At 38.0% G+C, this 27913-nt stretch overlaps 1 protein-coding gene across 11 annotated transcripts in view; it reads left to right on the top strand.

The window, feature by feature from the left end:
- The window catches only part of BRAF (B-Raf proto-oncogene, serine/threonine kinase), a 164616-nt gene that overhangs the window by 123929 nt on the left and 12774 nt on the right, over positions 1-27913 (top strand). For 4 of the 11 annotated variants that reach the window (XM_042248927.1, XM_012177243.3, XM_060415158.1 and 1 more), the window contains 5 exons: positions 9983-10029; positions 10830-10948; positions 14843-14974; positions 24009-24143; positions 27687-27840. In XM_042248927.1, coding sequence (XP_042104861.1) covers positions 9983-10029; positions 10830-10948; positions 14843-14974; positions 24009-24143; positions 27687-27840 — 587 coding nt within the window. Of the gene's footprint in view, positions 1-9982; positions 10030-10829; positions 10949-14842; positions 14975-16836; positions 16918-24008; positions 24144-25124; positions 27270-27686; positions 27841-27913 lie in introns of those variants that run through there. The other 7 variants (XM_042248924.1, XM_060415160.1, XR_006059713.1 and 4 more) reach the window with 6 other exon arrangements.

The following is a 27913-nucleotide window of genomic DNA, read 5'->3' as shown; positions in this document are numbered from 1 at the left end:
AGTTTCATGACTTAAAATACCATTTAATTTCCATTTCTATGGCAGTCTCCAGCTAATTCATTTACTGTGAACTCCAGACTGTCATATCTAACTGGGCTTAACATCTCTTGATTGTCCAGTGGACATCTTAGATGTAATATATCTGATTCTGAGGTCCTGATCTTTTTCCTCAAGCCTGCCCTTCTGCAGTCTTTTCATCACAGTGACTGGCAGCTCTCTTCTTAGACTGCTTGTATCTGACATCTTGTTCCTAGTCTTTAATGTCTTTCTTTTTCTTATACCATACTACCAATCTATTAATCAGCTCCAGTTATCTTTATCTTTAAAGTATATCTAGGATCTTACTCTAATGGCACAAAGAGAAGAATTAGAGTCTCTTGATGAGGGTGAAAGAAGAGAGTGAAAAAGCTTAAAACTCAACATAAAAAGAAAACTAACCAAGATCATGGCATCTGGTCCTATCACTCCATGGCAAGTAGATGGGGAAACAATGGAAACAGTGACAGACTTTATTTCCTTGGGCTCCAAAATCACTGTGGACTGTAACTGCAGCCATGAAATTTAAAAGACGTTCCTTGGAAGGAAAGCTATGACAGACCTAGACAGTATATTAAAAAGCAAAGACATCACTTTGCTGACAGACATCCGTACAATCAAAGCTATGGTTTTTCCAGTAGTCATGTATGGATGTGAGAACTGGGCCATAAAGAAGGCTGAGCACTGAAGAATTGATGCCTTTGAGTTGTGGTGCTGGAGAAGACTCTTGAAAGTCCCTTGAACTGCAAGGAAACCAAACCAGTCAATCCTAAAGGAATTCAACCCTAAATATTCATTGAAAGGACTGATGCTGAAGCTCCAGTACTTGGTCACCTGATGCAAAGAGCTGACTCATTGGTAAAGACCTTGATGCTGGGAAACACTGAAGGCAGGAGGAGAGGGGTTGACAGGATGAGGTGGTTAGATAGCATCACCGACTCAGTGAACATGAATCTGAGCAAACTCCAGGAGATAGTAAAGGGCAAAGAAGCCTGGTGTGCTGCAGTCCATCCATGAGGTCGTAAAGAGTCAGACACGACTTAGTGACTGAACCGCAGCAACAATCTCATAGCTTCTCATCACCTATTCTGCTGTTACCCTGATTCAGGCCACAGTTACCTCTTGCCTGGGTGAGTGCCTTACTTCCACCCTTACCCACCTTCATTGTATTGTCAACTTAGTAGCCAGAGTAGTCCTTTGAAGACTTCAGTGAGATTATGTTGCTCTTCTGCTCCTCCAGTGTCTTCACATTTCATACAGAAAGGAAGCCAGCGTACTTGACAATAGTTCTTAGAATGTCACCACCACCTCTCTCCCTCCCCCACTGCCTATTTTTACTACCTCTCTCAACTCATTTATTACTCTTCTGCCTCTTGCTTTCTCATCGAAGCCAGGTTGCCTTTGCTATTCGTAGAACACAGGAAGCACACAGCTGCCAGGGGATTTTGCCCTTCCTCATCCCTCTGCCTGCTGTGTTCTTATCCCATATCTGTATGACTCTCTCCCTCTCCTCCTTTGAATCTTTACTCAAGCTGTCTTTTGAAAGGGACTTCCCTGGTGGCTCAGACGGTAAATGAGGGAGACAATGCGGGAGACCCGGGTTCGATCCCTGGATCGGGAAGATCTCCTGGAGAAGGAAATGGCAACCCACTCCAGCACTCTTGCCTGGAAAATTCCATGGACGGAGGAGCCTGGTAGGCTACAGTCCATGGGGTTGCAAAGAGTCGGACACAACTGAGCGACTTCACTGTCAATGTCAATGTCCTTTGAAAAGAGACCTTCCCTGGCCTGAAATTACAACCCCCTGAAACTCAGCGTTTTCTGTCTCCTACCTACTTTTTTGTATCTTTTTTATATCTTCTGTACTACAATGCAAGCCCCTTTAGGGTAGGGATTTTCTGCTTAATTTCCAAGACTTAGAACAGTTGTTGCTTAGCACAGAGTGTGCTTTAAATAAATATGTGTTAAATAAATTAAAGAAAGAACCTAAGAAGGTAAACATTATCTCCATTTTACACGTTAGAAATCCAGAGCTTCAGGAATTATGTCATGTACCCAAGGTTATACGGCTAGTAAGTGATACAGTTGGATCTCAGAGCCAGATCTGCACATTCACAACCCATGTCCTTTCCTCTATGCCTTTCTGGTCACGGCACTTAGATCCTCTGGGCTCTGGTTTTCCCATCAGTGTAAGTGGCCTTATTGCCCTTTTGCTTGCCTCACAAAGAAACGCAAAGGTTATAAAATCAAATTATGTAAAAATATCCTGAGAACTTGAAAATGCTTTATATGTACAGGAGGGTGATAGTAATTCTTTGGTTTTTTAATAGAAGTTTTACAGTTTCTGCTTTTAGTTTTAGTTCTTCCACCCACTTCAAATTAGTATGAAGTAAGGATTGAAGATTGTTTCCTTAGGTGGATATCCAGTTGTTCCAGCAACAGTGGTTGAAGTACCTATCATTTCCCACATTTAACTGTCTTTCTCTTATAAATAAACAAATACCATACTTGTGAATGTATGTATTTGAGCTTATGAGTGCTGCTCTAAGAGTAGCACGTTTTTGCTCTTCCGTCAATGTCCGTGTTTACAGTACGCTCTCACATGGTCTCTTCAGGCCAGTGTGCACTTAAATTATGATGCAAGCGTTTTCCAAGGAGAGATTATACCCTCTCTAATATAAGTCCCAGCCAGGAAATGGGGCATGCAGATACCATATTCATGGACTAGAAAACTCAGTATTATTAAGATGTCTGTGTTTTCCAAATTGATCTATAGAATCTATAGGTTCAGTACAGCCCCTGTCTCAGCAGGATTTTGGTATAAATTCATAAGTTGATCCTAAAACATATATGGAAATACAGTAGCAAGAATAGTCAGTTTTAGTCAGTCAGACAGTTTTGAAAAAGAACAAAGTTGAAGGATATTTGATGTGAGATTCAAAACTTTCTATAAGCCGCCACAGTAATCAAGACAGTGTAATTGTTAATGATAGATGTGTGACTCAACAAAACAGGAAAGAAAGTCTAGAAATATATCTATTATGTCTGTGATCAGTAGTTTGTTTGTTTTTCTTAAAAAACACCAAGATGCCAGGGCAATTCATGGAGAAAGGATAGTCCTTTCAAACAATGTTACTGGAGATTGATTATCAGCCCCCTCGGAGGAGGTTTGTCTTACAGCTTCACCATCAGCAGTCATCTTCTCTTCTAGAATTCCTCTCTGAGAATTCTGGCAGGATTCAGAATCCCCCTACCTTTTGGAACCGACCTCCTTATCCTCTCCCAGAGTCCTTTTCCTCTTAAAGCCCCCTTCCCTAGAATCTAGCTTTCACCAAAACTTCCTTCCTTTCAGTCTCCTCCTCCCCAGATTCTCAGAGGCCCACTCCCAAATCCCCTCGTCAGAGCTCTCACCTTATCTCACCTTACACCCGCTCTTCGCCTGAATCTCCCTCCGCTTGGGGCCCCCTCTTCCCCTACCCCTGCCTACTCTCCTCAGAATCTTCCTCTCCTCAGAGTCCACAACCCCTGCATCCCCCTCCTTCAGAAGCTCCCTCTCCCCAACCCACTTTACCCATAACGGGCCCCCTAGATCCCATTTTCACAAAATCTTCACCCTGGGACTTCTCTGGTGACTTCTCTGGGACTTCTCAGGCCCCCATGGAGGGGGGCCTGTGTTCCATCCTTGGTTAGGGAATCAGGTCCTGCATGCTGCTGCCAAAGAAGACGCATGCCGCAGCTCATGCACAAGGGAAAGCAAAGATCCCATGTGACTGAGACCCGGCACAGCCAGATAAATAACCATTTTAAAACAGAATGTTACCGGAACAACTGTATATCCAAATAGGATAAATAACTAGCCCTTTTCTGGCACAAGACATGAATAGTCCTTCAAAATGGATCAAAGGCCTAAGACTAAAAGCTGAACACCTAATGCCTCTAGAAGAAACAAAGGAGAAAATCATTGTAGCCTAAAGATAGGTAAAGATTTCTCATGACACAAAAATTAAGAACCATAAAAGAAAAAATTAATAAATTAGACTTCATCAGAATTTAAAACTTTTGCTTTTCAAAAGACACTGTTAAGAAAATGAAAAGACAAGCCGCAGACTTGAAGATAATGTTTGCAGGACACATTATCCGTTAAAAGAATCATATCCAAAGCATATGAAGAACTCTTACAATTTGGTTATAATACAAACTACCCAATGAAAAAATGGGCAAAGATTAGAGTACTTTATTAAAGAAGATGAAAGAATGGCACATAAGCACATGCAAAGATCCTCAACATGTTAGACATTAAAGATAGACAGGGTACCACTACACACCCGCTAGAATGCTTATAATCAGAGCCAACAATACCAGTATTTGCAAGGATGCAGAGTGGCCATGTTGCTGGCAACGATCTTAAATGGTGCAACCACTTTGGCAGGTTCTTTTCAAATTAAAATTAACCATATGAGCAATTCTAATCTCACTGACTTCCCAAAAGAAATGAAAACAAGTCAGCAACAAAGACTCGTATATGAATGTTTACATGAATGTTTATAGATAGTATCTTATTCATAGTTCAAAAAACACAACAACCCAAATGTCTGACGACTAACTGGTTAAGTTATGGTATGTCTATCCACTGTAATACTGTATGCAGCCAGGGTGTGAGTCTCCAAATCATGCTGAGTAAGAGAAGCCAAATGATTTTGTTTATGTGAAATTCTAGGAAAGATAAAGCTAATTGCTAGTAATAGAAATCATTATCAATGGTTGCCTGAGCCTAGGGAGGTACCATTAATTGTAGAAATGTATGAAGAAACTTTAGGGGTGATGAATATTCTCCACCTTGATTATGGTTGGTCTTTAGACAAGTATACTTACGTGTCTGCCAAAAACTCTTTAAACTGCCCATAGTAAATGGGTACATTTTGTGTTGTATATTGGTTACACCTCTCCGCAAATTAGATTTTTTAAAGTGAGAGAAACTGAAAAATCTAAGTAAAAATTGAATTTAGGCCACTGTAGAACACAACTGAAAAATGGGTGATCTCCACTTACTAGGGACTTTCATCATTTTAATGTAGTAAATGATTACTAACTACATAAGTCTGGCAGAATGGCATCCCCTGAAGTCTTGCTCACCTTCCACACTGATTATGAGGGATGAGGAGGACATCAAAGTAAAATGGAGACTGGGATTTGAAATTCTATTTGGATAAAATAACACCTTGTCACCACCATCGCACTTTCCAGTCCAATCAGCTGCTAACAATTCTCTGTTGGTATCAGAGAGATTCATCTTGCTATGTAAAGACTGATGAACTTATTTCAAATTGTGTACCATTAGATGAAAGAGGACAGAAATGCTGATGTGTGTGTAGGTCAGTTGCTTGATTTTAGAAATAGCTGAAAATATAAGAAAACAGCAGCAAATGAGTGAGAGACACTTGAGGCTTCTATAAATAGACTAGACTGATAATTTGGGCAGATGGTGTAGGCAAAGTATTTGAATCTCAGCAAAGTATTTGACTAAAATCTCTCATGATGTTCTTGAGGATAAAATAGAGATGTGTAACACACATGAAGAATTTAACTAGGTTCATAATTGTATAATTCTCATACCTGAAGCTCTAATGCCAGGAGAGTTTTGTCCTCACTCTCCTCTTGAATATGACTAGCATATATTTACACATTACTTAGATGAAGGCATCATTAGCATGCTAATAGACTGATTTTTTGGCACGCCACTCCAGTACTCTTGCCTGGAAAATCCCATGGAGGGAGGAGCCTGGTAGGCTGCAGTCCATGGGGTCGCTAAGAGTCAGACACGATTGAGCGACTTCACTTTCACTTTTCACTTTCATGCATTGGAGAAGGAAATGGCAACCCACTCCAGTGTTCTTGCCTGGAGAATCCCAGCGACAGGAAAGCCTGGTAGGCTGCCGTCTATGGGATCGCACAGAGTTGGACACAACTGAAGCGACTTAGCAGCAGCCGCAAACTGATTTTTTTAGTGAAAACTAGAACTTTAATAAGCTACAGTTACAGGCCGTGTCTCAGGACTTCCCTGGTGACTCATAGTAAAGAATCTGCCTGCGATGCCAGAGACCTGGATTCAGTCACTGGGTTGGCTAGATCCCCTGGAGGAGGGCATAGCAACCCACTCCAGTATTCTTGTGGAGAATCCGCATGGACAGAGGAGCTTGGCAGATAACCGTCCATAAGATCACAAAGAGTCGGACACAACTGAGCAACTAAACACACATAGGCCATGTGTGCAAAATATGAAATCTTGAAATTCAAGTCCAAAAAAGAGAAGTACACAAATTTTGGATAAAGGAAATGGTTTTGTAGGAGCCATGCAAGAACAACAACTCTCTAGGACTATAGTTGAATATAATTTTAATAGGAGTCAGTAAGAGTGACTGTAGCTGCCATAATAACAGTGGCTGATTTAATAAACATTTTTTCCCACCATAAGGAAGATGAAAGGAATTTGGGTTTTGTTTTGCTTTTTCTGTTTTTTGAGATTCCAAAAGTCAGTGACATCCTGCAGTATTTGTCTTTCTCTGACCTGTTTCACTTAGCATAATGAGCTCAAGATCCATCCATGTTGTCATAAATGGCTGGATATCCTCATTTTTTATGGCTGAATACTATTGCTGTGTGTGTGTGTGTGTGTGTGTGTTAACATTTTCTTTATCCATTGATGGACACTTAAGTTGTTTCCATGTCTTGGTTGCTGTGAATAATACTGCAGTGAACATGAGGGTGCAGGTGTCTTGAGATCCTGGGTTAAAGTTTCTTGACATATATACCCCAAAGTGGAATTGTTAGATCATATGGTAATTCTGTGTCTAATTTTTGGTGGAACCTCCATTCTGTTTTCCACAGCAGCTGTACCAATTTATAGTCCCACCAATAGTACATAAGGATTCCTTTTATCTACTCCTCGCCAACACTTGGCATTTCTTACCTTTTCAATAATAGCCATTCTAACGGATATGACATGATATTTTGTCATGGTTTTGGTTGCATTTCCCTGGTAATTAGTGATGTTGAACACCTTTTCATGTATGTGCCTGTTGGCACATCTGTATATCTTCTTTGGGAAATGTCTGTTTTTAAAACTTGATAGATTTTTTGGTTACTGAGATGTGAGTTCTTTTTATTTTGTGATATCCCCTATAGATACATGATTTGCAGATACTTTCTCCCGTTTGGTAGGTTGCTTTTTCATCTTGGTGATGGTTTCCCATGTTGTGCAGAAGCTTTTTAGTTTGATGTCAGCATATCATAGTATGGTCTTAAAAGAATGCTGAAAAATTGAATCTTGCATAAGACCTTGAAAGAAACAGCATAGAGAACAAGTTTTACTAGCTGATGTGCCAGCTTCTTAAGGTTAAATTGATTCTGTAGGTGGATACTTTTCTTCAGGGAAGGAGACTCCTAACAGAAACCTATCAAGAGCATGATATTCATTTAGTTTATAACATGTTTTTTCATTCCTACTACTTTTATGGACTTCCTTGGTAGCTCAGACGGTAAAGAATCTGCCTGCAATGGGGGAGACCTGAGTTTGATCCCTGGGCTGGGAAGATCCCCTGGAGGAAGGCATGGCAACCCACTCCAGTATTCTTGCCTGGAGAATTCCATGGACAGAGGAGCCTACTGTCCATGGGGTCACAAAGAGTCAAACATGACTGAGTGACTAAGCACTACTTTTATAAATGTATAGCATCTTTGAAAGGTTAGAAGGAGTTCCAGTGTAACTGTCCTACATAATGGATAGACTTTTGTATCATCTATAGCAAAGTCAGTTTATTCTTGTTCCCTTCCTTACCCTCAACCAGTTATGTGAGGTGTGGCATCTTACATTGTAACTGGTTGATGCTTAAGGAAATCATGGTTTAGGGTCAGCCTTTATCTGGAATATTATGTAGGGATTGAGCTTTGATACTCATCCCTTTTTTCCAGCTGAGAAGTTTGAGTCTCTCCTCTTTCCAACCTTCCATTATATATACCAGGATTTCTGCTCTTTTGCTGCTTTTGTTACAGAAGTGTTGCGGAAAGAGGGTTTATTAAATGAGATACAAGTTAGTAGAGCAATTTCTAAATGATAAAGGATTCCACAAGGATAAAGTAGTATTTCAGTTGCAGCTGATGCAGCTTTGGCCTGTAATAGATTTATGCCATTTACGATTATATATCACCAGCTCAGCCATTATATTATATCTTCTTAATTATCTAGTATTTTCCTGGTCAGAAATTTTCTCTCTTCAACCCTCTAGTTACATTTCTATCTACATTATTCTTGGTGTATTTCTTTGTATCATATTTGTTGAAAAGATTGAAACTATCCATCAAGAATACCTGTATCTTCCCATCTTGTAACTTCATCATGCCTCTCTATTTTCATATGTACCACTCATTTGTTGTTGTTGTCTTTAATTTCAAAGGACCCAGGACCTTTTCTGTGTACTAAATACTAATAAGCTAACTGAAGTCCCAAACTCCACCGCCAGTATCATGACCTATCCGATTTTCTTTCTAATGAGGATAAGGTCTCCCCATCTTGGAACAGCTTTTGATTGACTCATTTTTCTCCTTTTGAACCTTTCTATGTCACTACAGAACTTTTCAAGCATATGAGGCCTATAACTGATAACTGTGTTTTCTTTCGATGCAAGAGTGAGTGTGATGTAGCCTATCAAACTCTCAGCCTAAAAATTCATGACAACAAGATAATTTCAGATGGTGATAAATGCTATGAAGGAAATAAACAGAGTAATGTAAGAGTAATTGGAGGAGAAGGAGTTGGCTTTGTATAAGCAGTAATCTTAAATAAAAATTTTGTCTGAGAAAAGATTTCAAAGTCTTGATCTCTGGATGAGGAAACTGAAGATGAGAAAGCACAAATAATTAAGTTAATTATTTCCAAATGTTTTATTTTAAACAGTGTTCATTATATAATTTTGATTATATCATTTGAATTTTAAAGTCTTACTTTAAGGCAAAATTTATTTCCTAATAATCATTGTTAGATTTCAAAAGTCTCATGTATCTGTTTTTCCTACAGTTAAATGAAGAAAAATAACCTTCACTAGGACATTATATTTATCTCATTGTCGTTGATTCAACGTGTATGTATTAAATGTTTACCACATGCCAGGCACGCTACTAGGCACTGGGGATAAACAGAAATAAACCAGACACAGCTCTTTCCCTCAATAAACTCAACTGAGGCAGTTTTTAGGGGTAACAGATGATTTAAATTTATCATTGACTTTGAAATATATTTACTGTGTCTGTTACAATAGCAAGTTCCTCACTAGTTTCAAGAAGGTATTTTAAGAACATATAATACAACATTTAAAAGTGGTTTTATTTTATCAAATGGAGTTTATATTCCGAATAGAAAGTGAACATAGGTGGAAAAAAAAAACATGAATCACACTGTTACAGTAATAACTGAACAGGGGAAAGATCACTTCATTTATGGTTGAGTCTTGGGAAAACGGCACTTAGGAGTCAAAACGTATATTCAGTGTTAAGGAATAAGTCTCATTCAGTGGAGAATAGAATGAAAGCTAATTTGATGTGGGAGCATTGATCACAGAGATGGGATTAAATACCAAGGTATACTTAAAGGACCTGGGTAAATAGGCGTGACTGGAGTAGAAGGTTTGTATTGGTAAATAGTAAAAGATAAAGCAAAGTCATTCAATAGAAAAAAAGATTTTGGTTGTGCCATGATAGTAATGTGTTCCTAAAATCCTCAGCTCACTTGCAGTCTATTTTACTGTTGCTTCTATAAAGGGATTACCACAATGTGCAGTTTACAGTTGTGTCATGAATCTAAATAAATCTTTGTTTACACCCCTAAATGTGTTCTATAGATACTGAGGCAGAGTCCTTAGCCCTCCTCAGGTTAAAATGATGTTTTGTTTTTCAGTTACTTACACGCCAAGTCAATCATCCACAGAGACCTCAAGAGTAATAGTATCCTTCCTGAACTTGTCTGCGAAGTTTGAAAACATCCTGACCTTTTCTCCTGCATTTTATCTTCACATTATGTAAAACCAGTTTTCACTCTGAGTTCAACAATACACTGTAAAGGGAATCAATAAATGGGTTTGCACAAGAGGGTAGTAGTACACGATACTACAACCTGCTTTTGGTTTTTGAACAGCTAACCATTGCAAAAAAAAAAATCTGTTAAGTCCTTATGATAGTAGGACTGTGATTGCTTGTTTATGTCCTGTAAGCACTATAACATGCATAGTTTTGTAGCTGTCTACTAGCTTCTTTCAGAGCCCTGACCTTGTTCGGTGGTCGCTGAGATGTAATTGACGGCTCTATATTATATAACAATGAGGTGAGGCAAACATAACGTTTCTTCTTCCTCCATAAGCCCAGATTCAGATCCGATCTGCCAGGTGCCTCAATGCTAGTGATGAGCTTTATAGCCTTCCTAGCAGTGCCAGAAGGATATCTGGGCCTCTTTTACTAAAATCCGATGGGGAAGTCTCAAGGTCTCCCACAAACTTAGGAAAACAGCTTACCTCATCTTACCATGTTTGAGGCACCAGAAATCCTAAAAGCAGGTCATACAGTTCAAATAACACTATTTTTAAAGCATACTTATTAACTTTAAAAGGAAATGTGAAGTACTATACTTCCTTTTAAAGACTATCATAATAAAGAATTGTAGAAATTATATCTCATACCTAAAATCTTCATAATGCTTGCTTTGATAGGAAAATGAGACCTGTTGTTTTCCTTTACTTACTACACCTCAGATATTTTTCTTCATGAAGACCTCACAGTAAAAATAGGTGATTTTGGTCTAGCCACAGTGAAATCTCGATGGAGTGGGTCCCATCAGTTTGAACAGTTGTCTGGATCCATTTTGTGGATGGTAAGAATTGAGGCTATTTCTCCATTAATTAAATTTTTGGCCCCTGAGATGCTGTTATTAGAAAGTCATTGAAGATTTCAACTATAGTGTTCTCATAGTTCTCAGTATACACAAAAACCAGTGTTGATCTTACTTTGTTATAAATAGATTTTAATTTTATCTTTAGGAAGAATATTATGGAACCAGCTTCAGTATATCTTAAAGGAATGTATCTTTTATAAGCACTGCTTAAGTTTTATTCAGAATTGTCTCTCTAAAATATTTTGTGTTTAGAATGTTCTGTGTATACTGTTTCAAAAAAAAAACAAGTGTGCAATTTAAAAGTAGGTGTGATCTGTAGCCATTATTAAGGTTTCAGTAAAAGAACTACTCCTTTTAAGAACAAGAGACTGTTTCACAATCTTGTTTAAACCTAAATTGGAAAGTTACTTTCTTTAGACTAGAAAGAACTGTATAATTATGGGCAGCTGGGAAAAGAAAAAGAAAAATGAAAGGTAGATTTTTAACACTGTCAGCCTTGTGTGCCCTGCATAGCTCCTTGTTCTTTCTTTATTCCTATTTCTGCTTTGTGGAAAAGAAGAGAGAAAAATTATAAGAAGAGGGAACTAAAACTTCTGTTCAGTTCCTTTCAGCATGCTGTGAAAGGGGCAGTCATAGGGCTTTTCTTAAGCCAGCTCTTCTCAGGAGGGTCCTTAAGACCCTTTAAGGTTTCCCAAGGTCATCCTGTGTGAGACTAGCTTTTTCTTCATACTGTTCAACACATCACAACAGATTGAATGCATAAGTGAATAAGTGACCATAGCTGGCTGCTGTTAAACCAGTCAAAAAGAACTACAGGGATTTCCTTGGCAGTCCAGTGGTTAAGGCTCCATGCTTCTACTCCAGGGGTTACAGGTTCAGTCCCTGGTAGGGGAACCAAGATCCTGCATGCCTTGTGGCATGGCAAGGAAAAAATATTACAGTATTCTTCTCACAAAGCTTTGTTTTTAAAAATCTAGTTTTCATTTTTAAAAAAAAGTAATTTGTCTTAATGGCTAATGGTTGTTTTATAATTTAACAAATATTTTAACAGTTCCTCAGTTAAGTTTTAATATGCTCAATATCCGTAGGTATAATCCACATAAACAGACGCTTCTTGGGGTCCTCCGTAATTTTTAAGACTGAAAAATCCTGAGACCAAAAAGTTGGAGAACCTGTGCTCCAAGTTGAATACAGGATGTTCCAAAACTGTTAGTGCAGTTTTAAGTTTTAAATAACTGAATCTACAGTAAAATTTTGGGACACCTGTTGGAAAAAGCAAAACTGCAAGGGCTTTCAAAGCCACATTTGCCTGAATTCCCTGAACTTACCTGTAGCAGTTCTAAGAAGAGGATTCTGAATTAGTCATGATAAGCCTGAGGTTAAATTTGGCTATGATTTCTTATAATAACTGGCATTAGAGTAAGTGGCAAGGTAGAAGGGAGTTGGCATTGGACTTGGAGTCCGGAGGTCTGTACTCTCGTACTTTTGACTCTTAACCTGCCTGTTTCTTGACCTCCTCCAAGTCTTTCCATCTTTAACACTGGGTTGAACTAATGGATTTTGAATGCCTTTTCTGGGATTTAGTAATTAGAGCTAAGTATATTTTTCTTTAATATATTGTCTTTTAATATATAATTATAAGCAAACGAATTAATCATTGTAATCTGGATCTCAGACACCTTTAAGGCATACACCTTGTAACAAAGATAACAGTGTATCCTGGGAGAGGGTGAAATTGCAAAATCTACAATTATAAAGAAACAGTTGATACATGTTTTAAAGGTGTGTTTAACTAGTGTGGGAAAGTTAGCCTCAGTCAAGTCTCCAGGTTTATCCTTTTCCAAAAACCTTAGATTATACAGTTTATAGACTATTATACGTTGTTTTATATTTTCTTTTAATATCTTGTTTGTTAATACATGGGTTCATCCTTTATTCCACCAAGCTGAGTTTTAAGACGAAAGATTAGTCAATAGTACACTTAATTGTTGAGTAAAATCCTTTGGAGTTGATCCTGCCTTCATAAACAGGAACATCCAATAGACTAGGAGAGAAGAACTTGGTCAGAACCAAAGGTTAGGTAAGTCCCTGAATTATTTACAGTGGTATTCTCAATCTTTATTTATATCTTAAATAAGAAAACCTTTTGTGAAAATCTTTATGTTACTAAATTAATTGAGGATAAATCATGCATTTCTTATAAATAGATCACATATGACTTTTCATCAAACCATCTACCAACAGCAGTGAAGTAAAACTAAATTTCAAGAAGGCAGTTCTTCAACTGTTCCTCACAGAAATTGCATCCTGGCTTTGAAAATTATGTCTGTATCATAACTAGCCTCTTAATAATCTGGCTTGTTCATTACATCACAGTTGTGTGGGGTTTATTTTGCACTGTACTACCAAGAACAGTTACCAAGACAATACATGACAAAACCAAGTAGATGTAACCTTCACCACACCCCCACCCCACCCCATCCTTGACTCGCATCTGGGTCTCCCATACGTCTTTCCCCTGGTGGCTCAGAGGTTAAAGCGTTTGCCTGGAATGCGGGAGACCCGGGTTCGATTCCTGGGTCGGGAAGATCCCCTGGAGAAGGAAATGGCAATCCACTCCAGAACTCTTGCCTGGAGAATCCCATGGAGGAGGAGCCTAGTAGGCTACAGTCCATGGGGTCGCAAAGAGTCGGACACGACTGAGCAACTTCACTTCACTTCTCAACCTTGGTGGGCATTAAAGTCATCTGGGGAGCTATAAAAACTAGCAGTTGAAGCTGTTCCCATCCCTAGACTCTGATGGTGTATTACTGAGCTGGATGTTCAGAGGTAAAAGGCTGCATAGGTGATTCTGTTTTGCAGGTAAGACTGAAGAGTGCTGTCACTCCTTGTAAGATAGTCTGTCCTGCCTTACCCTGACCACTAACTGGGAATCTTGTTCCAGCTCTTTGGGCCATTTTTGCAGCTTGTCCTGGTTTTGGTATCAGACTCTTGTTTTCGCAAAGTCTTGTTACCCTGTTTTTCTCTAATTTCTTCCCAGTGAAACAGTCCAGAAGATGCAAGGTGAAGGAACTCTTTAAAGCCAATATTTAATCACCCATCTATTATATTTACATGTAAATGGCTAATAAGGAATCTAGTTGTAGACTATAGTAACTGAAATGTGTAAAAATATAGCAAATATGATTAGGTCTGTATCTTTGCCCAAGAAGCAGCAGCCAAAAGAATCTTTATACCATTTTCTACTAAATCTATGTACTGTCTGTTGGTTTTACTAATGAAGCATCCATGGCATAATTATGCTGCTTTTGGAGGCAGGAAAGGCATTTGAATGTATCAGTCTTGAAATTTTACCATGATTGTCTAAGGTGTGCTGAGATGAGATTCATTTGTACCAATGGGAAAACTTAAATTCTCAGGTGATTACCATAGTGGTTATGCTACTTCCAAATATCTCATAATGACAGGTCTAGGGTTTCTTTCCTGAGTCAGTAATGGAAAGTGGGAACTCACTCTTAATAGGATAAGTAATGGGAAAAATTCAAATGGCAGTAATGGTATTTTGTGTAGAAAGAGGGCAGCTGTTAAAATTTTTGTAATCTTAATAATGTATATGGAATCTCAGTACTACTTCTCTCAGAGTTTACAGAGCATTTATTTTTTTGTTTATCTTTGATAATCAGTTTTCTTTCTTTGGCCATAAATAAGAGAATTGATTACATATTTTCCATAGGTTATTTAATGATAAAAACATTATTCTGGTTATTTAATGATAAAAACATTGTTCTGAGAATTATAGTAGTTTGGTTTTCAGTCATTATTTGGTTGATGTGAATAATAAACAAGAATATTTTTCTTTTTATGTTCTACCAGGCACCAGAAGTAATCAGAATGCAAGATAAAAACCCATATAGCTTTCAGTCAGATGTGTATGCATTTGGGATTGTTCTGTATGAATTGATGACCGGACAGTTACCTTATTCAAATATCAACAACAGGGACCAGGTAAATATTCACCATTTCTTGGGATTCATTTATTATTCGTCAAGAGGCTCCAATTCATTGTAGCAAAGAAGTCTTGGATCCCGGGTAAGCATGAAGGGTAGAACTCTTGATCTTGGTTCCAGGTTTAGAACCTTTTGTTCAGTACTTTTGACAGTAATAGCAGCATGTAAGACCTTTGCTTGAAATACCACACTTCAGGGTTGTAGTGGGATGCACCTCCTGCTCTCCTGACTAGACACAGTGCTGGATCTGGCTCCTGCCTCGTGACCGCGGCCCAGTACTGTAGCATCTGGGCTTAGGCCTTCTAGATTGTGCAGTCAGGTCTGAGCAGGCACTCAGCTGTGAACTTCTTGATACCAAGTCCTTTTAAAATTGCTAAGATTTCTCCCTATTTTTTGGATTTTTAAAGCTAGATAAATGAAAGGACTGTTATATCATGGTTTCATTTTTCTGTGACAAGAATTCAAATAGGAGGGGATTTTTTGCTTCTCTCTTTCTAAGCTCCTGGTCTCTCTTCCTTGTCTTCCAAAGTGTCAGCATAGCCTTGTTCAGCTCTTTGTCATTTTGATCCCAGCCGTGTTAAATTCACCTAGGCTTTTAACATTGGCCAAGAAAAATGAATTTTCTTTACTGAAATTACCTCATATACCTCAACATTTTAAAAGAGTGTGTGTGTGTGGAGAGAGATTGCAGCAGTTACACTGTTACACTGTTAGTATATTAGAGAACAATAGTTGACCTTATAAATTGGGATTAAAATAGTATTTATACATTATACTGTGATTTGCATGTGAATCACTGGGATAATTTGTTTTAAAAATGAAGATGCTGGAGCAGATGCTGATTCAGTGGGGTGGGGTCCAGGCATCAGCATTTTAATGGGTTTGCTGGGCGTTTCTAATACACACGGAGAGTCACCAGTGTAAAGAGTCTTTTTAAAAGTATGAATGTTGTATGTGTTTGATCATAACCTCCCAGCCTAATGAAATGATAGTTTTTAATGTATAATGCTTCCTTTAGTAGTTTTTTGGTCAGCAGTTCAACTGTCAATCTTTTTGGTAATACTGAAGCTTTCTAAAGATACTGGGTAGCTTTCTCACTAAGAATTTTTAACTATCATGTAATATCAGAGAATTAATCTAAGTTGTCATATGCTTGTGTGTACTTATTGAATCACCATATGACCCTAACTCAACAATGGCCTTGATTTTCTATCTTGAGGATTTTTTTAATTGGCTACATTTCTACCTAAGTTGATCTAAAACTAAAATTTTTTAATTGTTGTTTGGTCTTTCTAACTACTTCATAGCTTTAAAATGTTGAATTATAGCTCTAAGTGTTAAAAAGAAATCTGTGACCTGGCTTCTGATGACCTGATTCTTTTAAGCCTCCATGAAACTTAAATTCAGAGTGGGCTAAAATAGAAGCTAAAGAGCATAATTGAAACATTGCACTTACTGTCCTTGTGACAAATCCTAGATCACTGAGATGATTGATTCGATGATGGCATTCTGAGGAGCAAGATTGCCTCTAATTTACCAGCTTCATGTGCTCTGCCTCTTACGGTCTTATTAACTCAACCATCCAGCATAATACCCTGTGCCATGTTCAGTTTTCCTAGCCATACTGTTCTTCTAGATGAATTATGAGGGAATTTTAGTTTAGTTTCAGTTGATTTATCATAGAGACAAAAAATAACTTAAAAAATTATGAACCTAAGATCTGGATGAAATCCGTTTGTCAGTGAATAAGTTTGTTTTAATAAAATAATAAAGTTATATTATGGAAATAAGTAGCAGTGTCTCCAAAATATGGAAAAAGCATCCCAGAGTTCTGCACTCATCCACTTCTTGGCATTTTAGGTGCTTTGTCCTCCATGGGAGTGTAATAAATGCTGTGCAAGGGCTTACTTCCCATGAGAGAAGTGAGTGACCAACAGAAGGGTAAGGCCTTTACTAGTTAATTCTTTCTGGTAGTACAGTTAGAGCCTTCTGGAATTTGCCAGCCTGAAACCAAGTGTTTGATGAAGAGAAAGGATGTGAAAGAACTGTGTTCTCTTCCCACCATCCCCATTCTACTTCATGACTTCCTAGTCTGTTCTTTCAGTGGTCCTTTTCACGGAACTCCCTCTTTTGAATTAGAAACTCTAGTCATCCTCAGTGAAGTAACCCCAGGTAGTGTTCCATCCATCTCCTTGATTTGATTTTTCTTTCTGTCTTTCTCATACTTTAATTTCCATGGCTCTCAGATTGGACTTCTGTTTGAAAATCTAGGAGTAATCTTTATTTTTTTCATGGGAGATGGTACAGCTGCTTCTTTACTGTGTAATATAGGCCCATCCTCCCATATTCTCACCCCTCAGAAGTCTGAGGTGGCAGGTTTTGCCTGTAAATTCAAGATAGGACTGGTCAAACAGCCTGATGTGATGGCAGATGTTGGACTCGCAACCTGCATGACCTGGCCACTGTACCTCTAGGTATCTTTTTTTTTTTTTTCCAATTATTAAAAATAAGAGCTTGAACTAAAGAATTCCTCAAAGTTAACAAAGATCGGATTCTTTCCTAAACAGGCCTCTTAACTCCTTGAGGAATGACCATCCCTATGTGACTTTGCTGAGTAGCATGCCTTTTTATTTCACTTACCCGAGTGCCAAAAGCCTGAGAAATTGCTTTGTCCTTTCCCCTCTCTTCATCATTCTGTTTTGCTGTCTAGTCACCCTGTTCTTAACCTCTTGCAGTGTAGCTTCACTACTAAATTGGGATTAATAATGTGCTCAGTTAAGCTAGGTATAGTGACTTTTTTTCCCTTGAAGCAGAAGTGCTGTGTCATCTTAGAAGAAAATAACATAATGTTTATATTTCACATGAATTCCAGTTATTATTGCTGTATAACCAACCACCTAAAATGTAGTGACTTAAATGATAAATCTGCAGTGTGGGTTTCTCAGTGTGGAAGGTTTATCTCTGTTTCATATGGTATTGGCTGTGGTCAGTTCACTGGCTGATGAAGTATCTACTTCCAAAATAGCTCATTTGCATACATGAGAAGGTATACCCAGTTAACCAGTTAACTGTCAGCCGGAAGCTTAGTCATGGCCAAGGGCTGAGGCCTCAGTTCTTCTCAACATAGGTCTTTCTGTGAGGACTTTTTCACAGGAACCTTGGACTTTCTCACAGTATGATGGCTGGGTTCTAAGCTGCAAGATCTAAAGGAGACAGGAAGTGACAATTACCAGGGAATGGTAACAAGTATATTCTTGTTGTTGTTGTTTAGTTGCTAAAGTATGTCCAACTCTTTTGTGACCCCATGGACTATAGCCTGCCAGTCTCCTCTGTCCATGGGATTTCCCAGGCAAGGATACTGGAGTGGGTTGCCATCTCCTTCTCCAGGGGATCTTCGCGACCCAGAGATCAAACCTAAGTCTCCTGAATTGGCAGGTGGACTCTTTACCACTGAGTCTCCAGGGAAGCCAATAAGTTATCAACATGCAAACTATTTTAATTAAAAATTTGTGATACCTACTGTATGGGATTTAGAGTGATACAAAGATGAGAAAAACATAGGCTGTGCTCTCAGGGGAGTTCACAGTTCTGTTGAGGCAGTGCAGGAAGTGATGTGGAGGATGAGCAGATGTGTGCTCCAACAAAACAGGAGTGAGTGGAGGGCAGGGATACCAGGAGTGCAAGTATAGACGTGTAGACTGAGGATGAAAGTAACCAGTCCCAGAATCTCAAACCGAGCTGTTGATTTTGTAGTATAAGTGCCAGTTTAATTTCCTATCCATGAATTAAATCCAGGAAAGACCTTCCCTTAAAAGTTTAAATCATTGCAAAGAATGTAATTTTCAGTGTATTATATTGACATTTCCAAAAAATGCAATTATATAACTCTTAAATGTACCAATTAAAATCTAAGTCATACTTTATTTTGATACTTACCATCATTACTTATTTAAAAAATATAAAACCTCTTCATTAATTTTTATAAGTTTTGGAACTTCATGGCCATCCAGTGGTTAAAACTCTGTGCTCCCACTGCAGGGGACACAGGTTCTATCCCTGGTTGGGGAACTAAGATCTGCACAATGCAGCCAAAATATGCGTTTTATATATAAAATTTTCTGCAAGTTTTACCTGGCTCTTTTTTTGCCTTTAAACTATTGAATATTTGTATTTTTCTTTCCCCAATGAATTTTTTTCCTAACGTAACATTTTTATGCTTTAAAACCTCTTATTGATCACTCAAATTATATCTCTGCAACAAAAAATATGGATTTTAATTTAGAGTTTAAAAAAAAAAGTTGCCAGTGACCTTAAGCTCTGTTAACTTTTTAAATTCCAAATTATCTGTTAACAATTATTAATATATACCTGATGAAAATAACATACGGGTTTTGATCAATAGAAACAGGTAAAATTTTATTGGAAATGTGTATTTTAATGAACAACATGGGATTTTATTTTCTCTTCATCCATATATTTGTGAAAAATAAGACTTTTGCTAGAATAAGCAGGGACTTAGCATCAGTCCTTTTTCTAGTTTTATTTTTAAAGAAGTGCTGAGAAATATTGTTCAAATAAATATTAATAGTATGGGAAAGTCAGAAGTTTTGTTCCAGCTGTATGCAGAGCTCAGCAGACTACCTTCAAGTTCAGTAACTCATTAAGTCTTACAGAACTCACTGGAAATTGTTAATACTCACATGATGGTTTATTAAAACAAAGGGATACAGGTTAAAATGAGCCACAGGAAGAGGCACATAGGGCAGAATCCAGGAGAGTGCCACATATGGAGCTTCCAGTTGTCCTCTTCCAGTGCAGCTGTGGCCAGTACTAAGTTCTGGCAGCCACGTGTGACAGCATGCAGAAAGTATTGCCAGCAGGGAAACTTGCTGGAGTCTTGGAGGCCAGAGTTATTCTCAGGCCTCAGTCACATAGATACAGTTGGCCACCTTAGTTTAGCCCCTACAGAGGTCAAACCGATACCATATAACTTAAAGCTCTCTCTGCTGCTGCTACTGCTAAGTCTCTTCAGTCGTGTCCAACTCTGCGACCTCGTATATGGCAGTCTACCAGGCTCCTCCATCCCTGGGATTCTCCAAGCAAGAATACTGGAGTGGGTTGCCAAAGCCCTCTCAGTAAATCACAATGATAGAATAAGACTGTCTGACATGATCTTAGACTCCCAGGTAAACAGAGGCACTCTTACCAGGCAGAACATTCCAGGGCTCAGAGATTACCTTCCAGGTGGTGCTGGTGCCTAGAGGGGATCTTCCCAACGCAGGGACTGAACCAAGGTCTTCTAGGAGGCAGCCCTCCCTGTGGGCAAGATTAATTCTTCACCACAACTGTGTCACTGGTTATTTGAGCTCTTTCTGTGGTCATGGTTTAGCCGCCAAGTCTTGTCCAGTTCTTGCAGTCCCATGGGCTCTCATGTGCCAGGCTTCTCTGTCCATGGCATTTCCCAGGCAGGGACACTGGAGTGGATTGCCATTTCCTTCTTCAAAATATATAAATATATGCATAGAAATACTATAGTTTTATTAAACTAAAAGTAATAGCAAGTTATTTATTTGGAGAAGAGTCATTAAAATTGAAAATTCTATCTTTATAAAACCAATTTTATTTCACTAAAATACTCTAAAAGTTGAATTTAATTTTCAAAAGAAAACATAAGAAAATATGTATCTATTCTACAAGTTGATCACATAAAACCATCTTAAACTATTTCACAAGTCCCCAAAATAACAAGACTTGTCAACTTTCGCACAGATTATATTGCTTGACCTACTTATTGCTTCTATTGAATTTTCTTCTTTGCTTTATTAAAAAACAGAAGTTAATTAATGTCAGTTAAGACAAAGCCATGGCTAACAAACACAAAAAATGCTCAGCATCACTCATTATCAGAGAAATGCAAATCAAAACCACAGTGAGGTACCATCTCACGCCAGTCAGAATGGCTGCTGTCAAAAAGCCTACAAACAATAAATGCTGGAGAGGGTGTGGAGAAAAGGGAACCCTCTTACACTGATGGTGGGAATGCAAACTAGTACAGCCACTATGGAGAACAGAATGGTGTTCCTCCTTAAAAAACTGGAAATAGAACTGCCGTATGACCCAGCAATCCCACTGCTGGGCATGCACACCAAGGAAACCAGAATTGAAAGAGACGCATGTACCCCAATGTTCATCACAGCACTGTTTATAATAGCCAGGACATGGAAGCAACCTAGATGTCCTTCGGCAGACAAATGGATAACGAACTTGTGATACATATACACGATGGAATATTACTCAGCGGTTAAAAAGAATGCATTTGAGTAAGTTCTCATGAGGTGGATGAAACTGGAGCCTACTATACAGAGTGAAGTAAGTCAGAAAGAGAAACGTCAATATAGTATATTAACGCATATATATAGAATTTAGAAAGATGGTAATGATGACCTTATATGCAAGACAGCAAAAGAGACACAAATATAAAGAACAGACTTTTGGACTCTGTGGGAGAAGGCAAGGGTGGGATGATTTGAGAGAAGAGCGTTGAAATGTGTGTTACCATGTGTAAAATCAATGACCAGTGCAAGTTCAATTCATGGAGCAGGGCACTCAAAGCCAGTGCACTGGGATGACCCAAAGGGGTGGGGTGGGGAGGGAGGTGAGAGGGTTCAGGACGGTGGTACACGAGTACACCATGCGTGGCTGATTCGTGTCAATGTATGGCAAAACCCACCACAGTATTGTAAAGTAATTAGCCTCCAATTAAAATCAATTAATTTTTTTAAGTCTGTGCAAGGAAAAGAGACAGAGCCATGGATCAGAAGCACATGGCCATAACTGAAGATTTTGTGAACTCTCACGAGGAAAAAATTTGCTCTTTGAACAATAAGAAGGAACTCTATAAAATGTAACTGAGAACTGTTCAACAGGTTGAAAGATGCCATTGGAACTGACAAAATGTTTCTTAAACATAAATGATAAAACAATGAAACTACATAATATCTCCTCTGGCTGAAACAGTCAAGAAGTTTAAAGTGCTTAAGTTAAAAATAAAATCCTAGTAAACAATGAGGACTTACAGTGTAACATAGGGAATATCTTACAATAACCTGTAATGGAAAAGAATATATATAACTGAATCACTTTGCTGTAAACTAGAATCTGACACGAAGAAGGCAATGGCAACCCACTCCAGTACTCTTGCCTGGAAAATCCCATGGATGGCAGAGCCTGGTAGGCTGCAGTCCACGGGGTTGCAAAGAGTTGGACACGACTGAGCAACTTCACTTTCACTTTTCACTTTAATGCACTGGAGAAGGAAATGGCAACCCACTCCAGTGTTCTTGCCTGGAGAACCCAGGAACGGGAGCCTGGTGGACAGCTGTCTGTGGGGTCACACAGAGTCGGACACGACTGAAGCGCCTTAGCAGCAGTAGCAGCAGAATCTGACACAACACTGTAAATCACTACACTTTCTATTGCATACCAAAAATTATTTAATAACTTGTTGTTAAAAACCTATTTTAATAATTAGCTGGCAATTCAGTTGATTTTGCTGAAAGCAAAGAATTAGAAACCAATTGTCTTACAAAGGAATTTGCTACCCTGGAGTCCAGTTAGATAGCAGTATCTGAAAGTGTCCCTTTGGTACCCTGAGCAGTTTTACACCTTGGCGCAGTGTGATATATGCAATATATTGTGATTGCAATATGTCACACAATGCAGTGTCATTTATGCAATACATTGTGATATGCAATATATTTAAATTGCATATGTGTAAAAGATACGCCTGTTACGAAGTGGGAGAAGAGCAGTTACAACAGAGAAGATGGGAAAGGAGGTAAGCGAAATTAAACTAACTTCACTTTGGTGGTGCTCAGGCAAATCAGCGTGTAGTTAAATAAGGGTTAGTACAGCACCAAACCAGAAATAACATAAAGTAGGATATCAAACTTGACTGTTCCTAAAATTCATCAATTCTGCCCTGAAACCAAGGATCTCTGACTGCCTCTTTCCACCTTAGGCTCTGTCGTTTTTCAGTAGCTAAGTCATGTCCCCATGGACTGTAGCACTCCAGGCTCCCCTGTCCTTCACCATCTCCCAGAGTTTGGTCACATTCACATCCAGTGAGTCTTGTCATACTGTCTAATCATCTCCTCTGCTGTCCTCTTCTTTTGCCTTCAGTCTTTCCAGCATCAGAGTCTGAGCATCCAGTCTACCCCTGTTGAACTTGTTCCCTCTAAGATCAAAATCCCTCTCTTCTCCCTAAGACTTAAGACTGCTAACATCTGTCTTTACCCACTTTCAAAAGAACTGCAAGTCAGGAAATTAGAAAAGAAAGAAATCAGAAAAATTACAAATCTCTGCGCGCAGGGAACATAAACCTTTTTACTTTGTTAAACAGAAGATGTTAGTTCCCAATTCACCTTCTGACCTCTGGAGGAGACTCTGATTCTCAGACTTATTTAACTCAATGCCCCATTAGAGTTTCCTCAACAAAAGAGTTCAAAGTTCAGATGCCAGAACAACTGCTTAACAGATTAACTTTGGTTAACCAAAGGTTAACTCTTGGTTGAATGAAAGAGGTACAATCTGATCTGTGTTTCAGAATGGTTACCCAATCAGTGGGAAAATGGACTGGATAAGGAAAGACTGAAAGCGTGGGAAGCAGTTAGGAGACCTTTGCAGTACTCATGGGATCGTGAAGATTTCAGCTTGCACCACATTAAGTATTGATTCCCCATGAAGTGAAGTCACTCAGTCATGTCCGACTCTTTGTGAGCCCATGGACTGTAGCCTACCAGACTCCTCTGTCCATGGGATTTTCCAGGCAAGAATACTAGAGTGGATTGCCATTTCCCATAATCTATGATATAGAAGACTCTGAATACTAGTGGCATTGTGCTTTTTAATTTTTTATATAAGTGTAATGTACATACAGAAAAGTCCATGTCTTACATGCACAGCTTGTTGAATTTTCAATGTTTTCACTTATTTACAAGATCATATGATTTGCCTTTTTTTTTCCTCCCCAGATAATTTTTATGGTGGGACGAGGATATCTGTCTCCAGATCTCAGTAAGGTACGGAGTAACTGTCCAAAAGCCATGAAGAGATTAATGGCAGAGTGCCTAAAAAAGAAAAGAGATGAAAGACCACTCTTTCCCCAAGTAAGGAAAAGCTTTATGTTACCTAAAAGGACAGACTGATAATTCTAATGCAGATTTTTAAGTACTTTTTTAGAGCACACAGTTTGTATTTCACAGATTTGGATTACTTGTGATTATGTGCAGACTCATATAAGTAAACACATTATTATTAAAGGTGATTTATAAAGGTTGAACCTAGTAACTTAGGATCCCAATACAAAATATTCAGAAAGCTTTTGCTTTTGTCTAGCAGTTCTCAAACGTTTTGATCTCAGAACCATTTTCTATACTTAAAAATTATTGAAGACCCCCAAAGACCTTTTGTTTTTGTAGGTAGTAATTCCCATTTTAAAAATTAAAACTAAGGTTTTAAATATTTGTTTATAAATTTACTTAAACATAGTAAAACCATTACATGTTATGTAATGTTTTAGGAAAAAAATGTATTTTCCAAACAAAAATTAGAGAAAAGTGACATTTGTTTTATACTTTCTCACAAATTGCTGCAAAAAGAAGACAGCTGGATTCTCTGCTTTGCATTCATTATGTTGTAATATCTTACATTATATAGCCTCTGCAAACTCCACTTATAAAGTAATGACAGTAAAAAAGGCAAATAATATCTTAGTGTTAGTGCAAAATTAGTTTTCTACAGACTACACTTTGTGTACTGCTACTTTTACTCTTCTTGACAATAAAATAAATAGGTTGCAAGCATCCCTCTAATATTAGGTTATTTGAAGAGGCATTTTTACCTGGGGCAAAAAGAGATGGCAGCTCTTGGTGTTGTCTGCCATTCTCTAACTCTTGGAAACTTTCCGCAGGTTCTTTTCAAGTTGAAAGGCTAATAGCCTTAAGTTAATAATTTTTCATAAGCCTCATGAACTGGAACTAAGTACCTGAACAAGCTTAGGAAGTTTAGCTGTAGTAGGTATGGTCATAAAAATTCAGTGTTTTATAATACCTCAGAAATTCATTATACGCAATATAAATCTGTTTCAGTTAAATTCATTGGAAAAGGAAATGGGCTGCCGTCTATGGGGTCGCACAGAGTTGGACACGACTGAAGCGACTTAGCAGCAGCAGCAGTTAAATTCATCATACGCTGTATAAATGTTTCAGCAAGTCTGTCCAGATTTCACGTGGAAAGTGCTGACTTCCATAACTCAGCTACCAGAATTACTGACTTGGTCTTTTGTGAATCTTATGCCTTTGAGTACCCAGTCCTAGCTAAGTTTCTTGGAAGTCAGTGTTACAGAAATATGTGAGTCTTTTATTCCCAACTAAAGAATTAAAGATAGACTTTATGCTTTTAACCAGTCTCTCTTGTCCCAGAGCAGGGAGGGAAGGCTGAAGGGTTGGGTGGGTAGATTTGTTTTACAAACTGGAATTCTACATTGCTATTCCTTTGAGGGAGAGTTGGGGTTTTTTAAACCCAGGAAAACCACTGGCTTATGACTGTCGAAGTAAACGACTAGTATTGTTACAGGTCTCTGCACCGTGTTCTCGTTTTCACATCCCAGGTGCTAGGCCCCCCTGTTTAACGTGGTTGATGTACATTAATAATGCAGATTATATCCTTAGGCTCACTTTTCAGATGGTATTAAAAGGGACAAAATGGTCATATTTCTAAACATAAATAATATTTTACTCTTTTCATGGTATTAGAAAATGAAGTCCATATATGAATATTCCAGATTACTAAATGCTGCCACTTTAAGTACTTTTTTCACGTTTTCATTATAGGCTCTCTCTTCCCACCATACACAAATTTCAGATGGCCAAAGGCTTACATGTAAAAAACAAAATTACAACAAATGATTTTTACAACCTTAAGGTAGGAAAGGCTCTCCTAAGCAGGAGACAAAATTCAGAAGTTATCAGGGAAAAGATTAGCAGGTATGACTACATTAAACATTTTACATCTCTATATAGTAAAAACAATATTGAAAGATAAATGCTGAGGAAAAAATTGTAGCATGTATAATAAAGAGTGATTATGTTATACAGATCCATAAGTAAAGGTATACAGTAGAAAACGAACAAAAAATATGCACTGGTGATTCACAAAAAAAATACAAATGGTGAGTGAACTTGGCACAAGATGTTAAGAATTCAGTGATAATCAGTAAAATACAAAGTCACAACTGTGAAATGCATTTTTATTTTTGTCTGTCAGATTAACAATATATCCAGCATTGGGAACAATGTTGGGAAGTGAGGAAGAGCTTTTCTTTTAAATTTTTTTGGTAGGAATGTGAATTGGTTTGGCCTTTTGAAAGGACTTGGTAGACTCCATAAACTTAAAATACATACACCTTTTGCTCTGGTAATTCCACTCCGAGAAATCTACTCTGTATGCTACAGAATCTGCTTCCAAGTATCCAGATAGATACTAGACTGTTAACTGTAATAGAAAAAATTAAAGACATAAAGATCAAGGTGTCTGTGTAGATGGCTTGGATGTCAGTGAGGGGAAAAGAAAGTAATGCCGAAAAATGTGTAGTTTGATACCATTTTAAATGGTGGTGAGGGTGGGGCTGGGCTCTGTTTTCATATGTGCATGTTTATGCATAGGAAAGGTCCAGAAGAAAGTATAGACTCTTTAACAGTGGTTACCCCTGGAAGGTACGATTTATACTTTTCTGTATTATTTGAATTTGTATGTGTGTTATAATTTTAAAATTTTTGTAACAACGCTTACTTCTTTGCCTTCTTATACTAATCATTGTACAGATTTCGTTTAACTTTAAAAAAATTTTGGTGGCTCAAAAAAATAATAATAATTAGTATATAATGTATAGAACACTACTGTATGGTATATAATCATAGTAGTAATCATTGTGGCTGCTAAAATTTTATTGAGTACTTTCTATATGCCAGGCATTGTGCCAAGCTCTTCATATGTATGTTTCATGTGTTACCATGCTGTGTGCCTTCAGGAGTCGTAATCTGTTTCTTTGTACCTTAAAAATGTGCTGGATTTCTACGTTTTGTTTATTGGTGTCTATTTGTAGAGTTTTCTTGTCTTTTTTTTACTCATGGGTCATCATCTGTCACTTCTCACTCCTGTGGCACTAGGGTCATTGGGGCCCTATTTTTAATTATATGTGTGAAAGATAGTTCCCAATACTAAATTTCTTTAAAGAATGAGTTGCTCTAATGGTTCTGTTTATAAAGTCATATAGTGCTTTAGTTATTTATGCTCCATCTTCTTCCCCAAAGGGACTTGTGGTCTGTGAGAAATAGGTATATAGTTGATCTTAAATTTTTTATTGTTTACTATTCCAAGGCTGGCAAATGATCTAAAATTATAAGATGTAAATAAAAACTATGGGTTTCTTTTCTCATTCAGTTAATAGAGATAAAAAGATGTAATAGTTAGGTAATTTTCTCTTCTTTTAAAGGAAAAGTATGTTTCTTTAGCACATTCCAGGCATTTGGGATTATAGTAAAAACAATGTAAGATTTCATACACTTTCTTATAAAGTATAATGGGGCTCTTAAAGATTAACACCATCTACATTTTCATTCTTTTTTTCCTTTTTTTTTTTCTTTTTTTAGATTCTCGCCTCTATTGAGCTGCTGGCCCGCTCATTGCCAAAAATTCACCGCAGTGCATCAGAACCCTCCTTGAATCGGGCTGGCTTCCAAACAGAGGATTTTAGTCTATATGCTTGTGCTTCTCCAAAAACACCCATTCAGGCAGGGGGATATGGTACGTTTCCTGTTCACTGAAACAAACCAAGTGAGTGACAGCGTGTAGGAGAGTAGGAACAAAAGAAAGTGAA

The sequence above is a fragment of the Ovis aries genome, chromosome 4, assembly GCF_016772045.2.
Source record: "Ovis aries strain OAR_USU_Benz2616 breed Rambouillet chromosome 4, ARS-UI_Ramb_v3.0, whole genome shotgun sequence".
Taxonomy (NCBI): Eukaryota; Metazoa; Chordata; class Mammalia; order Artiodactyla; family Bovidae; genus Ovis; species Ovis aries.
Note: the sequence above shows the minus strand (reverse complement) of the source record. Positions and strands in the feature narration are given on the sequence as shown.